This window comes from Simochromis diagramma, unplaced genomic scaffold, assembly GCF_900408965.1.
Source record: "Simochromis diagramma unplaced genomic scaffold, fSimDia1.1 OVJJ01000343.1, whole genome shotgun sequence".
NCBI classification, from domain to species: domain Eukaryota; kingdom Metazoa; phylum Chordata; class Actinopteri; order Cichliformes; family Cichlidae; genus Simochromis; species Simochromis diagramma.
Genome location: NW_024386831.1, coordinates 6,198,399 through 6,220,306, shown reverse-complemented (window position 1 = coordinate 6,220,306; position 21,908 = coordinate 6,198,399). Strand labels below are relative to the sequence as shown.

Here is a 21,908-nt window from a genome sequence, read left to right as displayed (position 1 = left end):
CACCTCACTGACCTGAGCAACAGGGTCAGGACAAAGAAGACAACTGAGGTCTAACAAAGCTAGCAGCTTGTCTTTAAGGGGCAGCGTATCCACCGGCATGTCTCTGCAGTGACCTAAGACGCCCCCGTGCCTGTTAAGACCATCTCCTGAGTATCATGCCTGTGTCTATGAGTCTCCATGGAACTGATAGTATTTAGTTCCAAGGAAGTGGAGCTGCAGAAGGAGCATATTCACATCTGTTTCAGCAAGAATATCCTGCTAAAATGACAGCCTCCAAACAAAACCATTAGTACTAGAGATCATCGGTATGGGCATTTTGGGCTGTTAGTTATGTAAAGTAGAAGTGGACAAAAGACTGTATAATGAACAGCTGTTGATAGAAAATAAATACAATGTAAATGTTTTTAGTATCAGAAGTGAAACTTTTCCACATATTCAGTTCACTTAAAAGCATAGACTGTATAAAATGATGTACAAGAGGAATTTGTTCATTGTCATCTTATCTGTTCAGTTAGTTAGTTTTAAATAAAACCATCAAACGCAATGGATACATCAGACACGCACCAATATGAATATTGTGCTTTTAAATGATTAATTAATGGTTTTTATAGTTGTGATTAAGAAGGGGTGAGGCCATCATGGTAGTGAGAGAAGGCTATGGCCCAATGATCAAGATTATTATAGTTAACTAAAAGTAAATTAAAAACTAAAAATAGATGTGAATACACATTTTTTAGTAAAATAAAAATGAACTAGACTTTTAAAAATCACTAAAACTAACTGACATTACTTTGTGAACATTAATGAAAATAAACTAAAAACACGGAAGAAATATCTTTAGTTTGTTTTAGTATCTGTAAGTTGGTCAAACTTTTATTACAGCTTGTTTGATGAGGCATGGATGGACAATTCCTAAATCTTGCCTTAGACACATGAAGTCCATACAATAATAATAAAAAAGACTAAAATTAACACATCTTACACGTTTAAGGCAAATTATAACTAACATAATGTTTCAGTTTCTATGTCTTAGATAATCTGTCTCCTGCTTTGAAAACTTAAAGTCTGACATGACCTGTGCTGGTAAACTACTAAATTCCATACTTTCTTATCTGATCTCAGAGTGTTTTTGTTACTACACACTCCTTGTATTTCCCAGCTATTACAATAAGCAGTGTTATTATAAATGCTGCAAAAGTCAAGTTAACAATCGTGCAGTTTGGGAAATGTTTGTTACCTGTAATTTAGTTTGACAAAGCTCTGTAAATGTACAAAAACAGTTTAGAATTCTGTTTTTTTGCATTAATGAGACATTTTTTTTTACCAGTATTTTAATCATAAACTCTTTTTTGCCAGCTTAAAAAAAAAAAGAATTAACTACTGATTAAACATCCATGGGCTCTGCGACCTTTCATACAGTCCACAATGACTTACAAAATCTTAGTGGGTGCACAGATGCAATAGTGTAAATGCAGTAGTGCATTAAACCGAAGCTCTAAACACATGCACACATATGAAGTCACATTGCACGCCCTTACTACAAAAGACAAATAAAAAAGAGAGTTTTTATCGAGCTATAGGCATAGATCCATCTTCAGGCTCCTACAAGTCCAGGGAGAGGGGTGTTGCCCCCGCAGGGGTGTTTGCTTAAGAGCCACTTTATGACTGTGATGCTTTTTCCAGACTAGACCTGGGCCTGAATTGCAGACAGGAACGGCACCGAGCCAGTCAGCTGCTTCATGACTTCAAGAGTCAGAGACATTTTTGGCAGGTTTTGTAGAAGTACCTGGGTTTGTCTTGATGGCAAAGATCACAGCAATTACTTTTGTGTGTGTGTCTGTGTTCACACAACAGCTTTAATGTGTGTGAATACACTGATGTGTGTGCCCCAACATTTTATGGGGGAAATGTCACCTCAAATTCTTTATATGCAAGAGTTTTACATGCAATCAGTCAAAGCATTTCCTGCATTACTTTACTCCAGTTAACTGGCACGCCCTTTGATGCTGGGCACATACTGCTCATTGCATTAATGCCGATTGTAGGTAACCTTTAAAGGTAAAATGCCCAGAGCTATCTGAATCCTGATCTGTGGTCAAGGGTAACTTCTGCTCTGAGTTATCACTTCAATGTGCCGTGACACTCTAATGGCTCAGTCCCAGCATGGATCAAAGAGCTGTTTGTGGTCAACATTGGAGATTACTCTTGGCTGCTATGCCATTCTCTCAGACCCGCCAAGACAGATCCCAGAGGTTTTCAGTACTATGATGTTTATCGGGCCCGTACCCAAACAAACAAGATGTGCGTCACTGAACACAACCATGAAATGTTAATCTTTCTCATTGTTGTTTTGCATTTATGGCGAATGGTCAAACTCATGTCTGCAGTTCACAGCTTTCACTAAGTGTGTGTGGGTGTGCTTGTATTATCTGGGGGAACAAATCTGTTTTCAGTAACATTGTGGGAATCAAAATTCATTTGGGGGGGACAGAAAACAAGATCCTATAATAGAAATCATTACATTTCAGTAATGAGTCTGTGGTGGGGATGTGGAGGTGTTTCGGTTGGAGTCGGGGTTACATGAGAGTCCAAATAACGCCCTTTGAAGTGAGGAGCGGGGTTGGGGGTGGAGAAGACTAAATATTGAGCGAGATTGTGAAAGTTTTATAAGAAAGAATAAAGATTAATAATAATAAAGAGGGTGCTGGGGCTCAGACACACCAAAGCATTCTTGAAACCAAATCAGAGTTTAGCAACTCTGTGGAGTCGAAGGAAATGACACAACTTGTCAGCGAGCTAACTCCACAATACCCCCCACGCACCCGGCCCACTGTGAAACTGATCAGAATTCATAATATTTTAAAGACCATGAAAGAGCAGGTGCGCATCAGTTTTATTCCTGGTCTCATTACCTTCCTTGTTTTCCACACAGTAACTCCCAGGTGGGAAACGGCCTCAAAACCGCAGCTCTAATTGTAAGCATGTGGCTTGCGCAGCGTCCAAGGCGCACTTGACTTTTCCGTGTTGTCCGGTCCTCTGAGCTTAAAGCTCTAAAAAAGGGATTTTAGATCCCATCCACATCCAAACATACAGGCACCGCAGTGCCGCAGACCTGCCTATATGTTTCAGAGGGGTTTGGCTTTAATAGCTACTTTAACCCAAAATAAAAATCACGACACACTGAGGAGGAAATAGAATTTTTTTTAACATCTTGTTTATTTTTCTGGACGATTCTAAGGCTCGTTCAAAGCCCTCGGGCCTTCAGGGCTCTCAAAGCTTTGTAGAAACAATAATGCCAATCTGATCCTGAAACGCGCGTCAGCTGGGGGGGAAGTGCTGCCGACAGAACAGCAGAAGGTCCTGACAGGACTCACTAAGAAAGCCAAGCAGACGGATCCTATTGTTAAATGTGTCTGATGTGAGTTTATTAAGGTTTGATCGCATAATGCAGCTACTGAGCTTTAAAACTCTAAATATTCCGTCGCTGGGACGAACTTTATTTTAATCCAGGTGGTGAAAATGTGACATTTTTAAGCTTTTTAGTTAAACTCTGATGTTTGTGGTTGAACCCCACAGCTCACACATGATATCGCACCTCCAGCCGAGGCCTGGCGTGGAGATTGATTTCTGCTGTGGTTGATGCAGCTTCACACACTGGAACCTGCTGCTGATGTTCCAGTACTCTGTTCCTTAACCATTCACGTTTCTAACAGCCAGTCTAACATTCACCCCAGATTAAAGGAAATTTCAGGCACTTTATATTGTAAGGATTACACATTAATCCAGAATAAGTGACTTTTCTGGAGTCGGTACACCCTTCCCACTGTCGTCCTTTCATATTTCTCCTCCGCGACGGTCTCATGGGGGAATTTGGTGCGTGATGGCAAGGAGTTAGAACAACACCGAACCTTTAGGTCCATTTACTATCGAAACTCAATCTTGTGGAAAACAGAAGAGCTGGATTTGTTTCCTGAGATAAATATTAAAGTCCCTTCAGGGAAATCAGACTTACTGGAGATTAATGGCGATAGGGCTGTGGCCTTCCTTCTTGAGTAAAAGCCAACAACTGTGTCTTCGGAGATCACTTGTTTTTAGTAAAATTCACATCTGAAAAATTTCAAATAAATTATTTCAACGCCTTATTTAACTTCTCCAACACAGCCAAGAAATAATCAGGAAACGGGGCCAAATATACGAAGAAATTTGTTTAAAGGGACTTTTTATGAAATCCCTGGAAAATAGATTAGATAAACAATCACAAGCACAGTTTTTCAGCAAGTCTGAGATTTTATGTATGTTAAAAAAGGACAGAGCACATCAGTTAAAATCAGCAGTTGGGTCCGTCATGCCTGATTTATACAGGCTCGTTTTCATCTCCAATCTCTGGCAGGTTAGTGGAATTTATAAACGGCGGTGACGAAAACATCCATGCACCTTATGTGAGTGCGCTGTTATTAAAGCACAATTTGTCCACAGGTCCGAGGCTTGGCTCCACCACCGACTGTCAGCCACAGACTTCACCTGATCGGTTGTCGTCTGAGGAAGTGTTTCTGCCTCATGCCGCTTGTGTTTACTCCGACAAGCATATTCTCTTTAAAATGCCCTGGAGGACTTTTTCAAATTAAAACCACGTGTTAGCAAGCGCACAGCACTGCTGAATTGAAGTTCACCCCAAAGCTGCCCTTCATCCAACCTCGAAGAAAGAACCCGCGTATTTGATTAACCCCGGCGTAATTACAGCGTGCCTCCTCTCCACGGTTTGTCAGTCATATCATTTACAAATTACAAACCTATTAATGTGGCTGCTGGACCCAAATTATGTGAGACGAGTTGCGGTGATACCGTTGGAATATTTTTCGTCTCGCTGGGATCTAAGCTCAGTGCGTAAAAACGCGCAATAAACCCGAGGCTAAACAGAAAAGGCGCCCCTCTCGTTACATCTCGTTACATTCTGCGGTGACAAAGAGCTCTCATGTGTTTCTGACAGCGACGTTTGTTGTCAGCTGAGCTTTTAAAGGTAAAACAGTCTCATTCAGAGGTTGCCGGGTTTGCGCGGCCTGCTGCGCCACAATGCTCTAAACAAGTCCTCCAGTCACCGCTAAACACTGAGTGTCGTTCTCAATATTAGCGGACCTACTTCAGGGGAAGTTTATAATTAGACACGTGTTTTCTCCGCTTTTTGTCAGTTGGAGATCCACTGATCCCTCTGTAATTTGTTTTACAGCAATGATGGCCGTACAAAGAGGGGTAAGGAGTTCTTGAGAGCTCTCTTTCAGCCTTTAGAATTGGTCAGGGCGACCCGCCGGGAAGTATGAAGGCCGTGAAGTATTTAATCCAGGAGATGTGCCCATGAAGCTACCACACAACAGATTAGAGCAGGCAGGCAGGTAGTTATCAGACGTCTGTTTTCCTCTGTAGGGACTTTGTCCATCACCCCTGCACAGTTTATTTTCCCTGACAGGAAAATATCGTTTTAAAGTATGGAGGACCTACTCTTTGACTTCGACCAGGATGGCACGGCAGACTTTGCATTATGGGGGCAGATGGACCAGAACTTCCCGTTTCAGAGCCAACTGGACACCTTCCTGCTGGACTGCACAGCAGCCACTGGCCAGCTCTCACCCTGGTCCTCGTTCGGCTGTCAGTCCGTGTTCCCGGACGCACAGCTGACCTTCACCGATCTCGACCTTCAGTCTCCAGGCCCTGGCGTCTGTCCTGGGGGAGAGAGCTCCCCCACCGAAGAGTCTCTGGATGTGACCAAGCTCAGTGCGCGGACGTTAGCACCTCATCAGCCATACAAGGTGCAGCGGCATGCCGCCAACATCCGGGAGAGGAAGAGGATGCTCAGCATCAATTCTGCCTTCGAGGAGCTTCGCTGCCACGTGCCGACGTTTCCCTACGAAAAGCGGCTGTCGAAGATTGACACCCTGAGACTGGCCATAGCTTACATCGCCCTGCTGAGAGAGATCCTGATGTCCGGCTGCGACCCCAAATCCTATGTGGACGAGTGCATGAAGAGCGGCTACAAGAATCAAACCAACGCCATCTGGAACACAAGCGGTGGGCTGAGTGCTCCTTAAGCTCACGATGGTGTCGTTTACTAACGATTCAGATCCAGCCAGCAGAGAAGCGATCGTGATGGAGCAATAATCTCCTCTTAAGCCATCTGAAAAAACGATTTATGCAGTGAAAATGCAGTTAATTTACATTCAGTGAAATATTCAACTGTTATACTACTACTACTAATACTAATAATAATAATAATAATAATAATATGTAATATTTCCACATGGTAAATCTAACCAGGGTCAGTTTGGTTTATAAATGACAACCTGTCCAAGTAAAAGTAAATCAAAGTTAGATCGAGTTATACATTTTATTATGATGATTTTATATTTAGACATAATGCTAAATGATGTTTACATACAACGACACCACATAGAGAAAGCCCCCCTACCTCACAAACTCATCGTTTTTGGTTTGAGATATATTTCGATTTAATCAAATTTCCCACGTTGGAACTGGATGAAATTTACTTAAATCCTACAGAGTCCTAATACAGTATTTATTATTATTATTATCATTGTTTAATTTATAATTCAAACAAAAAATAACTAATTAAAACAGAGGAAAATGGCATGTATCATTAGGAAGCCGTTCATTAATCGTTCATCATATAACTGATATGCTAAACTGTGACAAAAGCCTGTTTTTTAAAACATTTATTTTACATTCAATTCACTTTTACATGAAAGAAACAGACCTGGTTCAATTCAAGTCAGTTTTACTATATTTATTTATCGCGCAAAATCACAGCAACAGTCGCCTCAAGGAGCTTATAAAAACATCAGAACTTCTTTATAAAGATTGAGTTCATTTTTTTCCCCTTATTAGAATATATTGTAATATGGCCTCTTTTACACAATGCACAGTGAAAAGAGCCCCTTTCAGTTTTTCACTGGGCTCTTAATGTAGTAGTTTTCTAATAGTCGTTCACAGTAATCCCATAAAGGAAATGTCATTATAAGCAACTTTCTGTGTGTTTAGCACAGACCTTTATCCCCAGGTGTGTTTCCTTGGGGCATTTGCTGTTAAATGAGCCTCATGTAATCTTAACTCAAGTAGTTGTATTCCTTTGCCCCCCTTTCACTTAATTCTGTGACGATCGTCTCTGAAGCCTCTTTTGTGGGGGTTAGGCCAGACCAGGACTTGTTAAACAGTCATTAAAATGTAACAAAACTTATGTGTTTGTCCTGCTTTTGTCTCTTTCTGCCCTTCCCAGACCTGACAGCCCGCCTCTCTTGGATAAAGTGGGATTAACGGAGGAACACGGGGCACCCTGAGCGTACAGGCTTCAGCGAGGAGGTGGTTCAGACTTTTTTTCCTCCTTCTCCTCTCACTGCATGTCAAGAACAGACAGCCAGCCAGCAGGAGAGAGTGTGCCGACAGACATCTGCAGACTTCTCACCAGGTCACACACCTCAGGCTTTCTTAGTCTTATCCACTACTTTGTTCTTGGAAGCTTTTAAAATTCTAATTTGTTATTGACTGGTAATTGAGAGCCATTGTTTTTGGGGCAAAGACGAGAAAGAGGGTCGTCATTGTTGCCACAGAGAGGCACACTGGCACGAGACTGAATGGACTTGTAAAGGACTCATACTTCTGCACGCGGTGCTGAAGTGTTTTCTGGACTCTGGCTCATTAGGCTGCGAGCTGATGTGTTAAAAAGAGCCTTGATCATGTAAATGAGACGATGGGCGTGAGAAGCAGATCGGTGCGGCGTGCTGTAGCGTGTCAGGTGCTGTTTCCAAACATGGCAATAAGGCCGGTTGTCATCTGTCATCTGTTGTGTTTATTTATTTGTAATTATTTCTTATTTATGACAAAAACACTCGTGGAAAATATCATCATGTAATTGTTTGCAGCTTGGAGAATGCAGTGATTTTCAGGCTTTCTGTGCATTTTAAGTTACTCCATCCCGTGTAAACGTGTAATCTTTCTTTCCAGACAAGTGCAGCACCATCAGTGGAGCAATTTTGTGTAGATGTGACACTGATCTCTACTTAAAGGCAACACATTACCTACATTTTCCACTGCGGCCTTCGTGCACAGTTCAAGCCTGAACATTAAAACCTTTCAAAGACAACGAGAACAACATCGCTGATGTCATTACAGGGTAATGGTCTGCTGGGAAACCCCGGGTCCTGACAGTCATTTTGACACACACTGCAACACAAGTGCAAACTGAGCAGGGCCAGACAAGCAGCCTTGAAACTGACATGCTGGTTGGGTGTTAACCCAATCAAATTTGTAATTCTTACTTCACTGTCCAACAGATGAGCTTTGCTTTGGTCCAACACACAGCCAACCCTTTCTGTCTTACAGTGCAGCATTATGGCCCCATTATCAGGCTGTAGCACACCATGCAATGATGGTGCTCGGCTTTCCTCTCAGCAGTCCGCAGATGCCGCTCCAGGTGTAGTTAGATGTGTAAAACAGGCGAAGGGAGTCAACAACACACCCATTTTTCTTTTGCTCAGGCAATTCTAGTGCCAGTAATGGAGCCCATAGGAAACCATTACAAAGCAGCCCGGTTATGACAGCTTATGGATGATGTGTAGCTGAATTTCTGTTGTGGGAATTTTGGTCACAGTCAATTAAAATGAAGTCCCCAGTTGTTCTGTTAGACCGGTGAGATTCAAACCTTCACGTGGAAACGTCATTCACGGCATTTCTCTGTGCATGGAACGAGATGTGTGGAGCATAAATAATGCCGCGTCAGAGAAACCGTCCTGCTCGATAGCTTATTCTGTTAGGGAAGTATTCCAGTGTTACACGAGTCATGTGAGTCGCATTTGTGTGCGGTGCACCTGCTGGACAATGCAAATGCACCCAAAAGCCTTGAATATTTGCCTGTGAAGAACAAGATTCGATAAAACAGAGAAGAAGAGTATAAATGAGCCCGTGACCTTTTGTAGTCGTACTGATAAGTCACCTTTGTTACCACTCTGCTGTTCGGTGACCCCTGGGTCCCTCTAGTGGTATTAGTTAACTAATTCTTTCCCCTTTTTGGTGTCCTGTGTGTGTTTTACTTTATTTTTTCACATTTTGTCTTTAGTGATATCATCTCCAAGGTTCCACTGTAACCTAAATACTGAGATAAAAAGGACTAAAAGCACTAAAAAGTTATACAGTGCATATTGAAAACAGATGAAATGTGTGCCAAATTAAATCAGATGAATACAAACAATCTTCCATATAAATTAAACAAGCATAAGTGGGATAATATTATCTGTAGAAATATCATTAAATAATGATAATTATGTCTCTTTAAGAGCTTAAAAATCTTTATAAAATAAACTAAACACTGTGTGACAGCCACAATGAAGAATCTGAGCTTGTTTTGTTAAAATGTGAAATTCTCACTTTGTGTCGTTATTTATGAACTTTCTTCAAAATACATAAGGATCTGGCTTATCCCCATTAAGTGACGCCGTGCTGCATTTTCAAATGATTGCACTTGGAGATCATCAAAAACAGCTCAGAATACCATTCGGATGAGATATGATTCAGCCAAGCGGAAAATTTTAGTGGCCAGAATGAGTAACATTCTTCCACTCTGTGGGCTGGATCGGACGTCTTCTCTTTTTTTGCGCTGAGGTAGTTTATTGATTTAACATCCGGCAGTCTTACACTGACAAACACTGCGAGGCCGTTCTGCCATCAGCCGGCAGGTGTGTTTATCATGTTAGTGTAACTGTGGAGTCTGGGTTGTGCGCTTGTAAATACAATCAGTACATCACATCCTGCTGGAATAATGCAGGTGTTTGTGTGAAAGACGCTCTGCAACAGCTCTGTCCAAAGGTCACAAATCAGGGAGAACAGAAAAGACGGACACGTTCTGAAAGTGGCCTTTTTGTTTGACATCCATCCGTTTTCTTACTTGTTTATCCAATTCAGGATTGTTTGACATACAGTCAATCGTACTTTACATGTAGCTAAAAATGTAGATCAAAATTTATACAAAAAAACAACAACATAAAATAAATTCTTTCCTGCAACAACAGCTTGGACGTCTCATTTTGAAAGAAGTGGAAAGAGGGGGGAAAGTAAGCTATAGCATGCACTGAGTCAGGCTTGGGGATGACTTTATACACCACATAAAGACATAAATGTCAAGCTTCTGTCTCGAAATGTTTAGATTTTTATTTGCTTTCAGAGCATTCCTTTTTTCCTGTCCTTTTTTATTTCTTTTTGTATTAATTACTGTTTAATATTAGAGGGAATGCTCCAACAATCACACACGGGGAGTGGAAAGATGGAAGTGGAGAAAAAGCGCTCAGTGCATGATGGGAAGTTCCCTCGCAGTTGGAGCCTATTGCAGCCTAACTAATGGGTGGTTCAGGGTCACCTGGTCCAAGGCTTATACACAAAACTGGTGAGCAGCCCACATGTTACTCCTACAGAAGCTCCTCGGTCATGAAAAAACAATCCCACGAAGCTCCTGCGGCACAGTTTTCTGTGCTGATGTTAATGTCAGAGGTTTGGATCTGTGCAGTTATTGAGTCAGCAGGAGACTTTTAAGCATGTGGCTCAGCACTTGATGACTCTGTAACAATATGTGCTCTGCCACTTTGTGGCTGAGGTTTTGTGGTCCTTAAACCCTTTCACTTTGCAATAGTATGACTTACAGTTGATCTATCTAGAAGGGAAGAAATTTCATGAAGTGACTTATTGTAATGGTGGCATGCTATTATGGTGCCACACTCCAATTCAGCGGGCTGCTTAAAACAACCCATTCTTTCACTAATGCTTGTAAAGGCGCGCTGCCTAGCCAGGTGCTTGACTTTATGCACATGTGGCAATGGGACTGAAAATCACCAGAATTCAAAGACTAAGAGTTGTAACATAATACTTTTGTCTATAAGAGTTATCACTCAGGAACCTTTGAAGCCTAATCTTAAAAGTAGAGAGGGTGCCTGTCTCCTAAATCCAAACTGGGAGCTGGATCCACAGGAGAGCCTCTGCCTCCCATCCTACTTTCAGAAACAAGGAACCACTAATAAGCCCGCAGGCTCTACTGGGATAACATGTTACTACGAGGTCTTCAAGTTATGATGTGAGGAGAAAGATTTTAGTAGGGCACTCTTTCTAGCTCCTGACAGTACTTTATCTGACGTGTTTTGTATTAACTCAGGATTTCAGGAAGCTTTTAAAACAGCCTCATAATAAGCAGTTGCAATCATCCAGCCTAGGAGTAATTCTTTCTGCATCACTCTGACATGGGATGTTTGTAATTTTAGATATTGCTCAGATGAAAGAAAGCAGTTGCTCAAAGACATATCCTGGTCAGCTGTTCCCATTTTACTAATGAAACTCTAGCAGAAAAAGAAGGTAGAATAGACGTAATACGGTGTAAAAATAACCACACGTGTTACTTAGATGAGGAGCCATAGACTGTATGTAAGAGATGGACAGCAGGGGGACTCTTGTAGTGGGGAGAGGTCTTTGGGAAAATAACCCTCGGGTCTCTTGTTTCATGGCCTCAGGAGATGTTTTCGTGATACGCTTACGATCTCAATCGCTAGTTTCAAGTTTAAGTAAACATAACACGATGTTCAATTCATGCTATGAGTATCCAGTAGGAGGGTAAAGCAGGGTATGTTTCAGAGCACGCCTACTTTGTGACTTACAGTCCCTACAATATGAGCACCAACCGTAATAACGTACGCTTTCTGTGAGCTAAGATAGAAAAAGTAAAACAAAAGCATTCAGTTTGATGTAAATAAATAAATATGACATCTAAGAACATCTGGGTTATTCTGCTAATTTAAAACCCGCTAATGTAATCCCACCCTACTACTCCACCATCAACAACTTCTATAAGCCAAACATCCGTCTGTCTCTAAATGCTGACGCCTCGGAAGCACCAGCGCCGTGAGGGTCCAGTGTGTTGGCACTTTGATAGCTGTGAAACTTTGGCTAAATACCTCACCTGCTTTCCTCATTACAGCTCCTCTTCACAGTCCTGCCCTTCATGCTTCAGCGCTTTCATCCTCAGAGTGCATGAAGGAAAAATGTGGTGTCATCTTTACAATGTGTCCCAGGGGCCCGAATTCAAGGGCCCTGAACGGGGAGGGGGGGCGCACTAGTCCATCTAACAGCCGATCATTACATTTCACACAGCCAGTGAACTATTCCACTTTTGACAATCACTTTTTGATCATTCAAGCATCCCTCTGGCTGATGCAGAAGGACCCTGAGGGCAGGCCTGCTTGCCCCTGCTGTCAGATTTATCTGTGAAATACGAATGAGAAGGCAGATAAAGATGAGCTGTAGGAATTCTGCATTAGCTTTGGTCACATGTAAAAGATTTATTGTCCTTGAGGATCAGCTCTAATGCAGAGCGTTGGTCACACAGGTGACACTGAGCGGCAGCAGGCTGTAAACGCCACCCTCGTGTTGACATCCACCCAGCTTGTCCTAGCCCAATCAGCAGATCAAACAACACTGTTTGCCCAACCTTAATGCACTGCCTCCCCCAAAACTCACTGTAGCCTAGCCCAGCTGGCTGACACATCGCACTGCAAACTTGGGCCAACCATCGTGCTAACCTTGGCACTAGGGTCACAAGTGCAGCTCTAATTATTCTACGTTATTTGTGCAGGAGGCTGCCCCATCATCGCCCGAGTGCACGGCCTTTCTGTCATTTGTTCAGCAAATTTACTCTGACCTGATCACCGCGACCCACCGCCTTTCCCTTCTCTCTGGCCTGGTTAAAGTTTAGATCCTGGAAGTTGTACATGCATAATGAATATAATTGTGTTATGGCCAACATAATTGCTCTGGCAACTCTGTTTTTTGTAACTGTCAAGTCAATGAGTTGCATTTGAGTTGAGTGTGGCTGAACTTAGGGACCGTTACTTTGTGCCAAGAGCGTTCTCTTATTGGACAAAACTGATAAAATAAACAGCCTATCCATCTGAGGCCCCCTCCCACAACCAATCTGTGTATACATATATAAATACAAAGCTCAGGTGGTAGAGCAGGTCAGGCATTAATCACTGGGTTCAACAACTAGTCCTCAAACCACACACCGAACCACAAATCTATCCTCTTGCCTGCATGGAGAAAAAAATGCGAGTCACTTTAGACAAAAAGCATCTGTGAAAATCTATTTTATTTTTAAATTATTTATATTTCTCAGCTTAATTTTGACTGACAGCGTTTTGGAACCAGGGTACCTTACCTAACAGATACAGCATGCACCATGTGACTATAGATCATGATTTCTTTTCTTAAGGCAGCTCTCCCATAGGGTGTAAAGCCGCTGAGAGCTGCACTTCAAAGCTTGGCTTTTTCATCGGATGGCCATAATTCAGCTGGGCAGCCAGGCAGAGTCAGGTACTGCGTGCACAGGTTTTGGTGTGGGTGTGGGCTGGTGGTGTGTATACGTATAGGCGTGTATTTGTGTCTGTGTAGGACAGGGGTTATTCTGCTCTATTTCCCCTTCCACCTCCAGATATCAAAGCAAACTCTAACAGTGGGGGTCTCTGGCATCCCGGGCCCCTTTCCACCCAGGAGACAAAGCATCGAGCAGCGAGTCTGCATCGTATTAAACAAAGTCTAAATGCTTCAAGCTGTTACACACTCCCCAGTGAAACCTTTATGAAAGGGCCCCTAATGCGATTTCAGAAACACCTTGTCATCAGCCCCGGGGCCGAGGAATGGCGCAGTGTGGATGTATGAATGAATGGGTTCTGGGCGTTACTGAGGACTCGCTCTGTGAGTGCAGGTGACCCTATGGTTTTATAGTCCAATATGTACCACTCATTGATATTACCTGTTGTTTCATTCACCGTGGAGGCCTCTGCTAAATACGGGCTCTTATTAGAAACAAGTGGCAGTCTCGTGCTTTCAAAGAAACGCAAGCCTGCGATTGCACGTTTGGGACAATGTATCCCTAAAGAAATGTTTTATCAGGAAATGCAGCGATGTGTAATTTTCTCTCCTTGATGCTATCGGCCTTTTGAAGTTACAAAACATGGTTTTCTAAATGTATTTGGATTCATTCGACCTTAAATAAGGACTTTGAGTAAGTATGACGCGCGAGTTCTTATTCGGAGCTGACTTGTGAGTCATATTTTCACAACTTACTGGAAGAGAACTGCGCAATAAAACAGACATTCATGTTTTTTTTCTCAAACTCTGGAAACAGACACGCTTTTACAAAACAGCAGCGGCAGAGATGGCTAACATTTGTTTTCTGTTTTGTTCCAATACTAATCAGCGGTGATCACTCATGTTCTTTTTGTCAATAGATAGCACTGACCTTTTGGAAATGTTGTACTCTTCTTTTTGCTTGTAGTCTTCACAGCCTGTTCGGAGAAAATCCCTTGTCGTTAGGTGCTTTGTGGCTGGTTCAAGTCGCAGGGTTGGATTCCTGTATAGATATGTAAAGGATTCCTCCAGTGGAAGCAGTGGTGCTACAAGTAGCTTTAAAAGCGATTGCACTCCTGGTAATAGACACCGTACTCTGTGCAATGAAAAGCAGCTGGGCCTTCCTCTGCTGATCTCTGGTTCATCTTGAATCACTTTCTGGCACACCCGCACGCGCAGATCCGCACATGTTAAGTGCACATATAAAAAGGCAAATGTGGATGCACTGATGCATGCCGTAATCAGGTGATAATGTAGACTGTACACGACTTTGCATGCAGGCCAAAGCTAGTTCCTCTTTCCAAGATCATTTGGGGTGAGACTTCACGAGTGTCTGGGGATGGCGGGATAGTGGTGAAGTCAAAGGTAACCAAATCTGTCAGACACACAGCAAAACTTCACTCATCGCAGCCTCTAACAAATCATCTCTTTCCTGACTTTCCTCACACATCCGTGACCCTCCACGTCAGATCAAAGTCTTCTGTGAATCACCACACGTCCGTACATTTGGCCTCTTTGTTTGCCATTTCATCTCTTTTCTTTCTTTTTCTTTTGAAACTGCTTTTTGTCTCTCAACACCTCTCACTCTCACTCCTCATCTCTGTCCTTTTCTGTTTATGAGGCGGTGCATGCAGCAGGGATGCATTTCTTGCTGCAGTGACAGCAGAAAGGCTCTGCGCTTATTAAGGCCTTGCCCTCGGCTCATGTGGAGCTGGTCTTAAAGGTGTCAGACGAGACAGAAGTACGTCATCCTGCTACGCTGAGTTACGGCCCAAGCTCACCTTTGATCTGAGAGGCAAGTCATCCCTCTCTCTCCCCCCTGTCTCACTTCATTTTACAGTATTTGGCGGTGTTTTTATCTTCCAAGAGCCAACAGCCTCTCTCCATGTCATTGAACACTGGGTGAGATGTATTTGAATTATGAATAAAGAAACAACACATGGTAACTAAACTACCTCAGCAGCACATCAAGATAAAGGTTTTTTGATTAGCTGAATTATTTTTACTCTGTTAGTGTGAAAAGTGTTTTTGCGAGCTTTGCTTGACTTTTGAGTGGGCACTTGCTTAGCATTGCCTAGAGCACACAGTGGGTGGAAAAGTGTCAGCTAAGGTCCCATTCTTCTTCTTTTTGTGAAGTTTGTGTGTGTGTGTGTGTGTGTGTGTGTGTGTGTGTGTGTGTGTGTGTGTGTGTGTGTGTGTGTGGTTGAGAAGCCTACCTCATAGTCACTGCACAGGATCAGTCTCATACTTTGCAAGTCAACCCTTCTCCCAGGGGCCTCCTGCAGCCCAGCCAGGGAGCAGAAGGTCAGAGGTCATAATTGGGGGAAAGTGTGTGCAATTTTGTGCACGCTCCTTCAGGTGCATGTTCCCTCTTTCATACTTGCTCTTGTGCATATTCGAGCATTGCTTTCATATTTGCATGTGTGAAACATTTCCTTCTTCGTGTAGAAGCTGTATGAAGGAGGCCAGTAAAATGTGTAACCACACTTGGACCTAGCCCGGGGCATGCCACGGTCTGAATTAATGCATCTGGCACTACGTAAAAGTAGAGTGACACTAACCATTACCGGTGACGCCTAAAACACAAAGCACACTCGGTTCGCATAAGCAACACCAAGTTCTCAGGAGTTTAACGTTTGCTCACTTCATACTTGAAACTTCACGGCTCCTCGTGCCACTGCCATCAAATTCAAACCGAGCATGTAATTTAACACAGAACAATAAATATTTTCAGTTCTGATATTTTATGTTGCCTTTGTACTATTTCAATTAATATAAATCTTAAATAATGGGCAAATCATTACATTCTGTTTTTATTAACACGCCTAACAGTCGAGCTGCTGTAACGTGATTATTTTCACACTTTGTGTGTGTGTGTAAATTAGCTAAATTGCTTGTTAATGATGTCATTCTTGGACCAGTTTGATTTTCGTTGGATTTACATTAGCAGTAAAATTTCTGTTTCTTTAATAAATACATGAACATCATGCAATACCGGTTATAAATATAGCCCCTGCTGCAAAAAAGTAAAATATACACGCTCTCGTTCATTAATCTTCATTAGGAAATGTTTTGTTTTATCTTCAACACAGTCTTATTACTAATATTAGTCCAATTTCCTGTAAGTGAAAGTCGGCTTTATCCCCAAGAGTCGAATAAAATGCATTTGATTAAAATAGAACATCTTATTTCATCCGACTGTCATATTTTTTGTCCGATCTCTTTTTTCAATAACAATAAAATAACTGGTTATATTTTGGTGCTTTATGGGAGCTGAAATGCTCTCCAGTCAGAAACTGATAACAAAGAAGTTAAAGAAATCTCCAGAGGTCACAGTCAGCTGATTTGGACAAACTGAGATTTTGGCAGTGGATAAATTCAGCTCTATAATATGAGCCACCTGTGCGCCGCTCTGTGTAGGGAAAACACGACGTGACAGATGAAGAGGTGGGCCGCTGACAAAACGCATGGAAAACCGTTCATTGGAGGTATCGGCAGAAACCGGAGAGCTCGATGGTTAGTTTAAGCCTCCTTCCTGTTTGACTTCCACATTATAGGAGCTGCGAGTGCGCACAGACTTGATTCGATTAAATATCAAGCGGATATATTTCCACCGGTCCGACGAGTCTGTGCGTAAATCGCCCTCCGCGGTGCGCATACTTTACACTGGCGTTAAAACTCTGTTTTTACGGTACACGGAAGGTTTGTGTGGCTGTAAAAGGCCTCGCAGGGAGCGACTGTGGCACAAAGCCTTCACTCTCCAAGAACAAATGGATTTTATACTGCAGTTAATTTGATAGTTTTATTGACCCTAAAGGCTCTGGCTCATGTTTTACTTTAATTCAAATCCAGCGACCTTTTAAGAAATCTGGAAAATATTTTTATGAGGAAAGACTGTTATTGTTATTATCATTATTATTATTAAACTTTAACTTTAAGATGTAAACTAACTACAGATATATGTCAAAAATATCATTGCAAACATTCCAAGAAGAACGAGACAATTTTTTTCTTTTTTATTAAATTATTTTTTGTTAAATTATGAGTCATTTCATCATCTCAGTAAAAATAGTGAACGTAATTTTCTTCCACGTAAAGAAACTGTACTTTTTTTTCCTTCTAGGGACCACCGATGCTAAAAAGGGAAAAGAAAATAAGAGCAGAGTAAGTCGGTCATCCCTGGCCTCTGACAGTAAATACGAGTCTTGTTTAAGTCTTCTATGATACACGAAACCATGACTGGTCCCTCCCGCTTGCTGAACACCAAGGCGCACACTAGCTCCCCCTCCGCACCTCAAAACCCCTCCCCTTCCACTCTTAAACCTATTTAGCATCTGACGCCGGGATACCGTTTCCAAAAATATTGTAAGGAAAAAACTTCCTGCACGAGGAGAATCGTGCCAACCGCCACTTTGACCATAGTTCCTTCCAAAGTAAGACGCGCAGAGACCCATCTCGAAATTATTCCCCTCAGCTTCAAGGATATCTATACAATTTTTGTAACCACGGCTTCAAAGGTGGACAGCGTGTTTTCCTCTCTATCTCTGCATTTCTTCAAGAAAGAAATGGAAGAGGGCTCCAGTTCTCCGGTTTCCCCTGTGGATAGTCTGGTGACCAGCGAGGAGGAGCTGGACAGACAGCAGAAAAGGTTCGCGAGGAAGAGGAGGCACAGCAAAAAGTCCAGCGACGACAGCAGCGGCAGCAGCCCGGGTCCGGTGAAACGGGGGAAGAAGCCGAGTCCGAGCAGCACTCAGTCGTTCGAGGAGCTGCAGAACCAGCGGGTCCTGGCCAACGTCCGGGAGAGGCAACGGACTCAGTCTCTGAACGAGGCCTTTGCGTCTTTGCGCAAAATTATCCCCACACTGCCGTCGGACAAACTCAGCAAGATACAGACGCTGAAGCTGGCCTCCAGATACATCGACTTTCTCTGTCAGGTGCTGCAGAGCGACGAGATGGACAGCAAGATGTCCAGTTGCAGTTACGTAGCGCACGAAAGACTCAGTTATGCGTTCTCTGTGTGGAGGATGGAGGGCGCTTGGTCTATGTCAGCATCTCACTAGCACCCACAGACCGTCACTTCCAATGCCAAAGCGGTGGGTAGCACGAAGCCCGGAAAGAAAAAAGTCGATGATGTCAGTGTTTACAGCAGGAAAAAGAAGTAATAACGATGAAGGGCTCGTTTGTAAAGGCGCCGCTGTAGGCAGATATAACGCCTTATGGTAAAACGGTTATGAAGCGCATTATGGGAGTCATCCCCCAAATTCTGTTTATTTTCACTTTGAACTTTACTTAAAAAAAAGAGTCGTTATCAGGTGACGACTTGACCACGTGTCTGGAGGGAAACTGTAGCCAGATGTGTAGGTGACAGGCATCCAGTGCGTCAAACGTGTCCCCATCCCTTTTTTTAAATGTTCAAACTTTAAGCACGAGGCCGCAGCATCTTTTAAACCCTGCCTGTCCGCGCGCTAACTCTCGGGGACAGTATAATCCATGATATCAATTTGATGTTCCGAGACTTGAGTGAAGCAGAGGGCTCGTTCGGGATGTGAAAAATGGGCTCATGTTTATTTGAAGGATTAGGCGGAGGAGTGAATACAAATAATAGTTGCGGAACTTGTTTACATGCCAGGCATTAAGTAGGTGCCACATCTGCTGCTCTCTTCTATTTATTGCCAAAAAATTAAGTTTTTATTTATTTTAATTTTTTAAAACTTTTGTAGTCCCTCTTATAAGGACCCTAGTTTTTCTTTTTTTAAAAGGGCCAAGATGCAGCTGTAGTGCCACTACGGGTAATTTATATCCACAACAGAGCGCCTTCCTGTGTGGAGACCGCAGGAATGGGCAGCTCCTGCGGCTGGACGGGGAAGTTCAGGCCAGTGCAAGACAACAAAAACAGAGCCCGCATTAACACGCAGGCTCGTTACTTTCTTCGGGCTTGCTTTGCTCCCTGATCTGGTGGACTGGTTACTCTACAGCTGACCTGCAGCTGGGACAGATGACACTGTTTTGGAGGTTTTACTTTTAATTTGAGCTTTTTTTTATTTTAGCAAAAGGGTATTAAAGAGGGAGTAACAGTGACTCTATTAGCGATGTCAGTAATCAGGAATGCGTCTGGTTTTAGTCGCTGTAACCTTCCTTTAAATATCCGACAGGGCTCAGGGCCCGATGTGAAGATCGAAGCCTGTCCGGTCCTGACTGCTCCTCGGAGCTCCTCTGATTCTGATATCAGGCTCTTCACCGTGATTTGCTTTAAATTTGAAGGCGCATCCGCGACATGCTGGCTAGATTCAAAATATTCCGACGCGTGGCTTGATAGCGTTAAAAAGGCAGAGTTAAACCCGCGCTGGGGTTTCTCACGGGCTTCAGGTTTATCCAAAATATAGTTGGAATGAAAAGTAACAACAAACATTTTTTAATTTAGCAGCAAAATGAATAATTCACACCGGGCTGTGGACACACTGCGGGGCCTTTCAAAACAAACTGCGACCTTGGTGAGCCGCGTGATTTATTTCAATAATAACTCGGGGCTTAACTTTGCTCCGAGGAATTGGATTTTATTGTTTCAGGCTTGTCCACTAACGCCGAATTTACTCAGGTGCTTTAAAACCGAAGCCCAGAATAAAAGCAGCTGTGGAAGTACATTCGCATTCAAAACCACGCTGCTTCCCTGCCTCCATGTGGTTTTACTCAGCTCCGTGGCTAATAATTGATTCATTCATTAGTTCGCACGTGCTAATTGAGCCCTTAAATGCGTAAAAAAAGCCAGATGTCCTCCCCCCGAAAAGCCAGAGCCGATAGATAGCCTGTCACTGTCCACACACGTGATCCCTCCTGATCAATAACATCTCCCCCACATTTCTTTCTCCCTGTTTCTTCTGCAGACTGTTAACTTCTACAAAGTATGAAGACCACAGGGATTATTGAAGAACCCATGGACCTCAAAGGCATGGCGCAGAGGCGTAATGCGAGCCACAACTACAAACTCTCTGGGAATGAGTGTGGATGTCGACCCATCGCACTGCTTCTGATCGTCCGGAGCAGTTTGTGGAAGAGAGAGCGGGGGAAGCAGGAAAAGAGCCAGAGCCCTGTGATGTGTGTAGGCCTAAAAGATGTTACAGCGAATAGCTCGGATTCACGGCCTGTATTCCACCAAAGCCATCCTTTAATCGTTTTTAGAAGTAAATATATTTTTGTGTTTTGTTTTTTAAAGACTAAAACAAATTATAAATATATATAAATAAATGCATTTTGTAAATACTTGTGTAAGTACGCCTATAGCCTGTAAAGGGACCAATGCAATTTAGATTTTTTTTTCGCTGCATGGATTTAGTTCATCGACTTTCTTTAGCAAGTCTCCATCCAAACTCCGTCCAGTGTACATTTTTTTTTGGTTTGTTTTGCTTATTTATTAAAACACGTATTTTTTGAAAGAAATACGTTCCGTTTTTTTTTTATTCGAGTTATATATTTTAGGCTAGAACATGTAGTTCTGCTGATTAAATTCAAATAAAAATACATCAAAGAAATAAATATAAAATTAAAAAAAAATATTGAGCCAATTTTTTAGATGGGCGTAAAAGAATACGGCTCCCATGTTAACCACATTCTTTCCCTCTTTCTCCGCTGGGTGTGAGAACGTGCCCCTCCTCTTGTTATGGAAAGAAAACACCGAGAGAGAAAAAACAGACCATAAAATAATACAGCTTCATTAACAGTGCAGGAAACTCGAGCCAGTTTCAAACTGGGTCATATAAAATGTTTGTACGCTTAAATAACGAGTAATCATTTCAAATGGCGATGCCTTTGTGCTTCCTAACGAGCAGGGAGCCCCCAAAAAACCGCAGATAAGGACAATAACTCTGCCTGTAGTATGGAAAAAAAAAACCCAAAGACCCCTCCTAAATGACTGAAGAAATTCCTTTGAATCTCCGCTCAGTCAATACATCCAAACTGTTTACATGTCGTTTTCCCAGACGTGGTTAGATGCAATCTAAACACTAAAAGGACCTCATTGTTAACGTGGGGCTGTTAGTGTAAATGGATGGCTGACTCTTTGTGGCTATTTCAGCTGTGTACAGTGCACTGTGGGTCTGCTGCTGGAATAACTGGGTAGCCTAATTTTATCAACCAGTAAAACAAACGCCTGCCCCCTGGTTTAAATACAGCACTTTCAAATTACTTTTTCCCGCCGGCTTCTCCGGTGAAAAGCTGTATAAAGAATCAGCGATCTTCACTGAGCTGGTCTTATAAAATACTTGTGTTGCTAAATATTTAACCCTCTACAGGAGTGATGCTGAGTCTGATTTTTTCTTAATGGTCTTTGAACGCGGCCTCAATTAGGAGCCACCTGCAGCCACCGTGGCTTTATCCTCCTGTAGGTTTGTGAATATGGTAATGCGGCACTCTGCCGTCAAACACTTTTACTAAAAATAAAAGTGACGAGCATGTGGCAGTGTGAGGAGTCTGTG

At 42.6% G+C, this 21,908-nt stretch overlaps 2 protein-coding genes across 3 annotated transcripts; both read left to right on the top strand.

Moving 5' to 3' along the window:
• The first annotated feature begins 5,314 nt into the window (after window positions 1-5,314).
• LOC120730991 (pancreas transcription factor 1 subunit alpha) lies at window positions 5,315-7,903 on the top strand. Its single transcript, XM_040027687.1, has 2 exons — window positions 5,315-6,060; window positions 7,283-7,903. Exons 1-2 carry the CDS (start codon window positions 5,481-5,483, stop codon window positions 7,318-7,320), a joined length of 618 nt encoding a protein of 205 aa, XP_039883621.1. The 5' UTR covers window positions 5,315-5,480; the 3' UTR covers window positions 7,321-7,903.
• A 9,875-nt stretch (window positions 7,904-17,778) lies between these two features.
• On the top strand, window positions 17,779-21,313 carry twist2 (twist-related protein 2). 2 transcript variants are annotated; one of them, XM_040027689.1, is made up of 2 exons: window positions 17,779-18,533; window positions 20,322-21,313. In XM_040027689.1, exon 1 carries the CDS (start codon window positions 18,006-18,008, stop codon window positions 18,498-18,500), a length of 495 nt encoding a protein of 164 aa, XP_039883623.1. In that variant the 5' UTR covers window positions 17,779-18,005; the 3' UTR covers window positions 18,501-18,533; window positions 20,322-21,313. The 2 variants fall into 2 exon arrangements, with proteins under 2 accessions (XP_039883623.1, XP_039883622.1); XM_040027688.1 differs by having other exon boundaries at window positions 17,881-18,417.
• Window positions 21,314-21,908: the final 595 nt, after the last annotated feature.

Bases quoted from the DNA above. Each gene is read 5' to 3' on its own strand.
- LOC120730991 (XM_040027687.1), top strand. From the start codon at position 5,481: ATGGAGGACCTACTCTTTGACTTCGACCAGGATGGCACGGCAGACTTT. The intron at 6,061-7,282 runs GTGGGCTGAGTG...TGCCCTTCCCAG, and splicing joins CGCCATCTGGAACACAAGCG to ACCTGACAGCCCGCCTCTCT.
- twist2 (XM_040027689.1), top strand. From the start codon at position 18,006: ATGGAAGAGGGCTCCAGTTCTCCGGTTTCCCCTGTGGATAGTCTGGTG.